Raw genomic sequence first — 9,459 nt, 5'->3', positions numbered from 1 at the left:
GCTCTGCTGAGACCCACCTGGAGCACTGCATCCAGAGCTGGGGTCCTTGCAGAAGGCAGCTCCTGATGGAATGAGTCCAGAGGAGGCCATGAAGATGACTAGAGGGATGGAGCACAGACTGAGAGAGTTGGGATTGTCTAGCCTGGAAAAAGAAAGCTGAAGAATGATTTTTTACAAGGGTAGGTAGTGGTAGGACAAGAGGGAATGGGTTTAAACTGAAAGAGGATCAACTCAGGCTAGATGTAGAGAAGAAATTTTTTTCTGTTCAAGGTGGTGAGTGAGTCACTGAAACAGGTGAGAGGCTGTGATCAAAAAATCACCAAAAAACTAACAAAAAGACCAAAGGGATGGCAAAAATGAGGCAGGCTGGAAAAAGAAGGAAAATTTACCAACTTGTTCCTTTTCCAAAGTTCCAAGTTCTGCAATTTGATGCTTGAGGAAAATCTTAACCCTTCAAGTTTGAACATAAACATTAACTTCTCTTTCAGCTTTGCAAGAGAAACTTTGACCCTGAAAAGTAAGTAACAAGGCAAACCGTAAACCAGTTTAGATTAGTAAATATATATACACAGTGGAATTTTGACTATCTTTACTAGGACATTAGAGAAAATGAGCTTTTAAACATTTGTGTCTAAAAGGTTGCAATGATTTAACAGATTTTTGTGTCATTCTCATAACTTCTATGACAGCAGACCTCCTAAAGGATTTTTTTAATGTCTATTTCAAGATTTCATCAATTTCAAATTACTATCTGCTTCTCTCAGAAAAAGATGTTCTAAACAGTTTCATCCTCTTCAGCCCTAAAAGGGGCATCATAGAAGAAGTGAAATTGCAAAAAAAGTTTTGTGCATCCATGGAAGCATCTTGGTTAAGGTAACACTCCTAATGATCCTCTGATGTGCCTCAAGTGGTTTTCCTCACAGCTGTGGCTCTGCAGGAGCAGCTCTGTCTGCCTGGGCTCTGCTGCTGTCACAGCTCAGCTTCACTGCTGACATCCTCCCTGGGAGGTTTTTGAACTGCCTCTCTGCCCTTGTGTTAATGAACTGCGACGCTGTGGATGTGGCGGCACCTCAAGAAAGCGTTTCCTTTACCACTGTTAAAATGAAATGGACTGACTGTTTTCTCTTCTTTCTCACAGATGGCTGTGGGCACGAGATTTCCACACTTGGCTAAACCAGTATTTTTCACAGTGTTTTTCCACCAGGAACAGAAAGTACTTCCTGATGATTTGTTTGCTGCCACTCCGAAGAAGCACAGCATCACACTTTGGGTAAAGTGACAGTTTCATGCTTACACTGGTTCTTCGAATGCACTAGCCCCTTTCATTTAAAGATGACGTGCCGGTTTTACCTTGAAAGCACCTGAAGGGAGGGCACACTAGGAAGTTTTTCCCCACGAGAACTTCCTCTGTGAATTGATGGGACCAATTGGAGGCTGGTTTAGTTGTTGACAGCCTGAGAAACCAATTGGAAAAGTCGGTTCGCTCCGTGAATCACCTTTGAAGCAAGTAAACCCCAGGAAAGCTCTCTTGCATTTCCAGCCCCTCACAAGGTAACAGCGGCCTGGCCCAGCCCCCCTCCCGTGCGGCCCGGGTCAGGCAGGGCTGGGCTCGGGAGCTGCCGGGCCCCGTTTCCAACCAGGAGCCCCGATAACCAAAAAGAATCAAAGCCCATTGCTGGGATCCTCGCCTTTTCCCGGTGTGTCCGTGGCTCGGGGGGCCCTGCCCTGCCCTGCCCCGGCTCGGAGCAGCCCTGGGGTGGCCGAGCCCGCCCGGCCGCCCTCACGGGCTGGGGGGAGGCAGCCGGGCCCGGTTCGGGAGAGCCCCCAGGGCTTTGTGTGCTGGGCAGGGCAGAGGGAGAACCCCCGGGCTGCGGCTGGAGCTGGGGGCGGGCAGCGCCGGGGGAAAGCCATGGACACACGGCCTTGGCACCCATTTCTCCTCTGGATGCGCTTTGCAGTTTTCGTCCTGCCCCTCCAGCGTGGCCCGAGCACCCTGAGATCCTGACACAGCTCCGGCATGGCCTGGCACAGCCCCTGAAACTTCTGGGTGAGGTTTTAACTTTTCCAATGCTCAGATAAGACTTACGGACCTTTGATCCTTCCTGGGGTGAGAGGAAAAAGAACAGAAAGGATACACCAAAGTCAATGAAGTAAAAGCTAAGTTTTTAGATGGAAGGAGAATGAGGAGACACCATGAAGGTTGGCTGAAATATCTTTTTGTAAGTTATATAGGTGGACTGTACTTCACGAAAAAATTCCTTTAAACCATGAAAAGAAGAAAGACATGGGGGGTGGAGCAAGGTGTGAAGTGTTTGAAGAATCCTTTGCCCCGAGGGACAAAAGGGGGATCCCTGTTCCTGGGAATGAAGTGTGAACAGAGAGAAGTGAGCTGGAGAAAAATTTTGCCTTTGAGTAGCTCATCCTTAAAAGTAACACCCCATGACTTTTTAACAGGGCCCACAGGCACAGCTCTGGTAAGGCTGTGAAGTGCAAGGAGTTTCATGAGGGCAGTTCCCGGCGGCTGTTAATCATGGAAAAAGTGAAGTTAGGAGAGAACTGGTTATTTCTTCTCTTGAAACAGAACTTTATAGCTAAACAAGAAGAAACTCCTCTCCCTAAAGTGAACTGAAAAAGATTACTTAAGTAAGGAATTGACTGAAGTGTCCCTGTATGTTGTTAAGATATGAAAAAGAGGAAGAAGGGAGTGGTCTGAAGATCTGCTCTGAATTTATTATTATTTTTCTTTGTGTTATTAATAAAGTTTTTCTTTATCCCCTGTTAAGTTTTAAGCCTGCTTTGCTTTTACTCCTAATTCTATTTCACAACAAAAAGTAAATATATTTAAAATTGACAAACCCAAACTATAACATTTTTGGTACATCAGCTGGGAAACGAAAAACTAAACCAAGACAGATGATCAAACCCAGTCCTGAGTTTTACACTCTGGTCAATCCTGTGAGAAAAATTGATGAAGTTTCTGAGGATTGCTAGAAAAACCATGGCCAGTCTGGACATCTGAGCCTACAGCAACTGTAGTTCTATTCTGGCATGCGTGTCATCCTGTAACAGTCTCCCTCTGAACCTTATTTTTTGATGTTTGCCAAGATGCAACTTCACTTGGAAATATGACATTTTTAGGGTTTTTACAGTTGGGGGTGACAGTAATTAACCACTGGCAATTAATAGACATTTGACTTCCATGAACAATTCAGATTTCTTCACGACAAAATAGAAGCTACAACCGTTGGGAAAAAGTCACCACAGCTACATCTGTTCAGATATCACAACTACCTGATGGTCACTGAGCACATGGGAAATTTTTCTGCAAACCCCTGGGGGTTGCTGGAGGAGCTCTAAAGAGCAGCATCCTGCAGATGGACGAACAGCAATATTGTTTTTACCCCAGGAAGTACTTGCCTTTGTGTCTCACACTGCTCCCTGACTTTCCTAACAAAAGTCTATTTTTCATTTTAATTTCTGACTATTTGTCAGCCTATTTCTGACTCCATTAATCACTCAAACTCTTCTAAGGTTTCTCAAAACTACTGCACAACTAGGCTAAGTTTAAAACATGAGGGTAGTGCACATGTCCACATACAGTCCTAGTGGTACACAGCAATAATTAATAGTGCTACATGTGCAAATCATTTATAGCAGAAACTAATAAAATCACTTTTATTAAACCAGTTTGACACAACCCTTATGTTACAAAAATAACTTCATAATGTTAAATACAAAAGTACAACAGTTGTACACACTCTTAAAATAAAATAACATTTTTTGTGTTTATATATGTTTCTATGTAAAGCAGCTGATCCAAATCTGTTTAAGACTGTGGGTCTGCCTTTTCCTACTATATTTAGTCCTTCTTGACCTGAAGACATAAAGAAGGAAAACGACATTTTAAGGAATTGTTTCATCTAGGCAGCTGGAAACAGTGAGAGCTTCCATGCTGCTTAAGAAGGAAACCAGTGCAGGCCTCAATCCATTTTAAGCAGAACAATTACTATTTTTAAGAAACAAAACCCAAAAAACTCCCAGCAACTGTTTGGAAGAGCACAGTGGCTGAGAACTTTTCACTTATCTTCCACATCTGCTATCATAGCCTCAACTGCATTCCAGTCCAGCTTGCTGAGGATGCTCCCTGTGCTTTCAGAAACACTGTCAGTGTTGATACTGCCGAGAGGAGATAAACTCATGCTGTGCACTGCAGAGGCCTGTGGGGGGAAGAGATGAACTATCACTGTGCTGTATCCATGGACAGCAGAAATGATCCCACTCTTAAAACATGTCCAAATCAAGTTGTGTCTGATTATTCTGCAACAAATGCAATCTATTTTCCTGTTTATGCCCTCCCCAGTGTCTGTTGCCTGGGCAGGCAATGTACCTATATAACTGTTAAAAAGAACATTTAATTTCAAGGCTCACAAGAATGACTTTGCTTGTAAAAAAAACAAAAAAGTGGTTCTTCTGAAGCTATTTATGTCCCTCTGTATCTATCTCACCCACATTTTGAATACAGAACCACATTTTAAATAAAGCAGAAGTAAACAAAGTGTTAAGTGGCAAGTATCAAATAGTTTATAGAATTACTAGGTACTCTACCTGGAACATTGAGTCATGAGTATCTTGAAGTATCCTTTGGATATCATCAGGCACAGTCCAAGGACTCACCACGTCTCGATCAGTGTCAAGATCAACACCTTCTGTCTGAACTGCAGTGGTAATTTGGAGGGGATTTTGTGTTGATCTTCTGCTGACTCTGCACTCAGCATCTGAGAAGAAAAAAGGCAACCATGGCACTGTAACACTTCTTGCACTTTTCATCTTAATCTCTTGAAACTCCTTCAAGAATAGAAGCTCCAGGTTCTAAGAACTGAAGCTGTGTGCAAATCTATGTGAAAACAGCAAGCTCTGGTATCTAGTGTGGGGTTATGGTGAGAAAGGCTTCTGGTTCCTTCCAGCCTCATGCTCTGATCTGCCTTCCCAGGGCAGAACACAAAGTGGAACAGGACCATGCACGGTGCCTACAGCATCCAGGTTCTGTGGTGCAGTTCCCCCCAAAAAGCACACTTCCTCATTATGTGGCAGAGTCTAAACTAAATAAATTCTGAATTTGTGCCTCATTAGAAGACATGGAACTTCGATAAAACCCTTAGCAGTGATGCAATATACTGGAAAAACAGATACAAGAAGATGCCATGAAATCAAAGATCAACCTGAATATAGAATTTAAAAAGCGAATATATGGAATGGAGAAAAAAATACTTTTCCACATGAGTAGAGATGATTCAGAAAAAGTGCCTTTTTGCTTATTATTGCTTCTCTCAATTTCCTGCACTGCCAAGTCAAATATATTGACCTTTGACTGTCCAAATTATGCCAATAGTACAATTCTGGTGTAAGGCAGAATACAATCAGGTCACAGCATCTCCTAAGTCTCAGACTGATTCACTCCTCATTCTTTGATCAGAAATTCTGCTGCTGTTAACAAGTACTGTATCTCTTAATTCGATTAGAGCAATCTTTTGTGGATCCAGACCGACAAAGATAGGCATGGAAAAAAGTGCCACTAAAATCCAAAGGGGGTTTTCTTGTAAAGCTTAGTCAAGTTTTCCCAAGTTAACATGATGACAAAATTGTATTTTAAATGGATATTGTACAGAGGGATAACAAAGACAATTTATATTTTAAAGAGCTCGGAGAGTAAGCAGCACAGAAAGGTAAGGGAGAGGCATAATTCTTGTGTCATGGTCTGCTAATTAACTTTCTCTCTGGGGGTTTGACTTGAAATTATAAGACTCAAAGCCTCCATCCCTCATGATTTCATAACATGTGATTCAGGAATTCACTAAAATCTAGCACAGTTATATCAGTAATCTTGAAACTGTCATCTGGCTAAATCTTCAGAAGTGATTAAAATATTTCACAAGTTTCTAATTGAAAGGATTTTTACATGGGAAAAAAATTACGAGTTTTATTCTCTCTTTTATTCTGCTAAACAAATGCCATATCGGCATCTTATTCTTCTCCCTCTCCCCCCTCTCCCCCGTATTATGTAGCCATTGTTCTGTGTAATTTACAGTATCTGGAATTAACAGGACAGGTTGTAGTATTTCTCAGTCTTCTTCCAGAGGTACTTTTCTGAAGGACCATACAGGCATTTCCTGGAAAGACAAAGCAAGCATTTCCTTTTTTAAATGCAGATCAAATATACTCAAAGATGCTTAGAAATTTTCATCTACAAGTTTGCTGCCTGGAATACACAGTACTCTTGCTATGGCAATTTTAAGATACTTTGGATTTAAAGAGAAGTGATAAGACAAGGTAACTCCTAGTAACTCTCATCGTTTAGCAGGTCAATGAGAGCGGAATTGCAAAAGCCTCGGGACAGCAAACATTCAGGAGTTTAAATCTGATTTTTTACACAGATATTAAAGCTCCTCCCTCCCTAAAATCCAGCAGCCATTTGAAGATCTTCAGTATATGCCTTCATTAGAAAAGACCTGTTCTTACCCCTGGACTGCGTTACACCAAGCGCTGGAGTGAAGCGTTTTACTTTTTGACCAAAGCCAGGTTTTGCAGCAATTCTGCTCTTTTCTGCCAGAACAGGACTGTTCAGATGCCTTCTACAAGGAGACAAAAATTTGACACAACAAAGCTTAAATATCTGCTACAGTGTCCCCTATACCATTCCTCCACAAAACTCTTGACCTCACAGGACATATTTAGAAGAGACATAAAAGCCAGAGAAATCACATTCAGCCCACTTAGCTGAGGATTAGCATCACACACTGCTTGTGGAGCCAGTAAGCCTCACCAGAATCAGAACTGCTGCAATCACAGTGAGGACACATCACACTGGCTTTATCAGAGAGCCACTTGAGGTCCAAGTTAGTAGTTCCTGCCACTCCTAAGTGGATTCCTGCATGATGTTCCTTAGCATGTCTGATTCTGGCTGGGCTGATGCACTTAAACTTCCTGTGGACACCACCAGCAGGCTCTGCACAGTGCTAACTACATTCAGTTTAATGCTGTATCCTGGAACTGTACCTAAAAAACATACTGCACTGAAAAAGAAAAGCAGAAATACTGAATTACATGATTACCTGAAGTTCAAATTCTCCCTATTATTCTGAAAAGCATGAACTACATATAAGAATAAAAACTACAAGGCAGTATACACCTGGACTACACATATACACGCATAGCATTAATGCCATCAAACTGAATAAATGTATAAATTTATAATACTCAGATACCCTCACCTCCTCAAAAGGCAAAAAGGGAAGTCCTAAAGAAAGAACAAGTAAAATCCTAAGTAATGAAAAAAATAGCAAGAAAGAGAACAAGTGTAAAGTTTGTACAGGAGAATTTTTTTGTTTTTGGTTCTTGCTTGCTGTTAGATGCTCTTCAGGTCTGTATTGCTGGTTATAGTCCAGTGGAATTCATGGAATCATTAAGGTTGCAGAGGACCTCCAAGATCATCAAGTACAACCTTTGATGGCATCACAAGCCTGTCAACTAGACCCTGGCACCTAGTGCCATGTGCCACCACATCCCTGGGCAGCCTTTTCCAGTTTAACCACCCCTTGTTGAGTGGAACGGGTTAGAACATGGACAACAGCTCAACTCCTGAGTTGGCTTATTCAGTGATCCAAAAGGCATTTTTAAGGCTCCCTCCAAGATTTGCAGTACTGGTTTTAACAAGCCTGGAACAGGGACTTGAAAGTCCTCTGATTAAGACAAATTCTATCTTTGATTTCACCAGCATACAGCTTTTCTCTCAAGCTAATCCTATGTAAACTTGTTCACAATTTGGAGTGTGGTAAAGACACCAGTAGAACAGAGCAGGTTTAATGCTCAGAGTTACCCTGTACTAGATGCCACATTCCTCCTTCTGCAAGCTTGAGGTGATCTTGTGCTGGACAATGTCCTTTGATCACTTGCTGGTGATGCCACTGTTTCAGATAACATTTCATTCATCAGGGAAAGTGCCTGTGATATTCTGATTCTGTGATGCTCAGACAACAGGGCTCTGCAGAGAAATAATATTACACATTACCTCATGCTGTCACTCATTCCACCATAGCTGGCTTCTGAGACCTGTAAGGCTACATGAAGAACATTTTTTGAAAGATATCACAGAAAATATACTAAGTCTTAACGAGTTCATTACCAAAAAGTTAGAACTTTTCTTACTGAAGGGTTTGACACAATCAATGAGTAAATATTGGAGAAAGAAAACAAATTATATTTGGAAAGCAACAAATATAGTCAAAGGATGAAAAATGTTCAGACTTTTCCTAAATGATAAAGCAAACATGAATTATTTATGCTTTTGGTTGAAATTCATTCACATCTGAAATTTCATAAGCAATACAGTTAAAACTTTCTCTACCTCTTTCTTAGAACTGGAAAACTAATATACAAATAAGGATTTAATAGCAGCTTACTTGTCTTTTTCTTCTTTCTTCTTCTGGAAGATTCTAATATCCTTTGAAGTAGGCAGATGATGCTGTTTAAGAAAGGATAAATAATTACGTACTGTGGTCTCCTTCCAGCCTCTCACTCTCAGAATGTATTTATTCAACTTGAAAGTTCCTGCTTAAGAAACTCTTCAGAAAAAAAAATAATATGAAAGCAAATGGCCCTATCAGGAAATTCGAGTAAGATTGTCCCTATAAGTTCCAGTCTCAAAAAACATACTGAAATCCTGCAGTCACATCTTCCATACCTCATATGCTTAAAATATTAACATTCCTAAGGAGATGTCCTCATAGTCAAGCTCAAAGTTTCAAATGGCCTCACCTCCAGTTTCCTAAAATTCAGTTATGTTTGAAGTCTTTAATTCTTCTTAAAAAAAAAAAAAATCCAATCCAAACCAAACCCAAACCATCTGCTGAAAGCAATGAATCCCTCCATTACTGATTTCAGGAGAAAAGCCCATAGCAAAAGCATCAAGTGCATATTTATGAGGTGACAACACAGGAAAGGGAGAGAAGCAGGACCCATTTTTCTTAATTCACTTCTCTCCACACAGGTACAAAAGAGTACCCCAGTTCAGTTCTGAAAGACTGTTTAAAACCAGGAGAAATACTTCACACAGACCCCTTGCTCTTTCTGAAAGTGAATACAATCGAATTATTTAGCAACAGGGAATTTGTGTATGTTACATATTTGCTGCTTGGGAGTTCAAACAAAAAAAGCTTCAGCCTGGAAGTATTTACAGCATATCCTGAGTTGAACAAGTACAAAGTATGGAGATCTATTTGGTATTGTTAGGTCTCATCTCCTGTAACTCCAGAGCTTCCTGTGACTCAGAAACCTCTTTTCAGATCCTTTTCAGATGGCAAGAGTTACTACTGATTGGAAAATTTCCTCTGAATTGCTTTTGCAAGTTTTTTAAAAAAATTCTAATATTTCCAGCACAGAAAGATTTCCAGATCAGGCCATAAA

General features: G+C 40.9%; 1 protein-coding gene across 1 annotated transcript in view; it reads right to left on the bottom strand.

Moving 5' to 3' along the window:
* Nucleotides 1-3,869: 3,869 nt before the first annotated feature.
* Nucleotides 3,870-9,459, bottom strand: part of CPLANE1 (ciliogenesis and planar polarity effector complex subunit 1) — a 57,891-nt gene continuing 52,301 nt past the window's right edge. The window contains exons 49-54 of the mRNA XM_062512924.1: nucleotides 8,457-8,518; nucleotides 7,874-8,038; nucleotides 6,517-6,629; nucleotides 6,084-6,167; nucleotides 4,606-4,775; nucleotides 3,870-4,217 (exon numbers count right to left, since the gene is read on the bottom strand). Of these exons, the coding sequence (XP_062368908.1) occupies nucleotides 4,077-4,217; nucleotides 4,606-4,775; nucleotides 6,084-6,167; nucleotides 6,517-6,629; nucleotides 7,874-8,038; nucleotides 8,457-8,518 (735 nt within the window). The 3' untranslated portion in view covers nucleotides 3,870-4,076. The remainder of the gene's footprint in view (nucleotides 4,218-4,605; nucleotides 4,776-6,083; nucleotides 6,168-6,516; nucleotides 6,630-7,873; nucleotides 8,039-8,456; nucleotides 8,519-9,459) is intronic.

Source organism: Cinclus cinclus, chromosome Z (genome assembly GCF_963662255.1).
Source record: "Cinclus cinclus chromosome Z, bCinCin1.1, whole genome shotgun sequence".
NCBI classification, from domain to species: Eukaryota; Metazoa; Chordata; class Aves; order Passeriformes; family Cinclidae; genus Cinclus; species Cinclus cinclus.
This window is presented reverse-complemented; position numbering and strand designations above follow the sequence as displayed.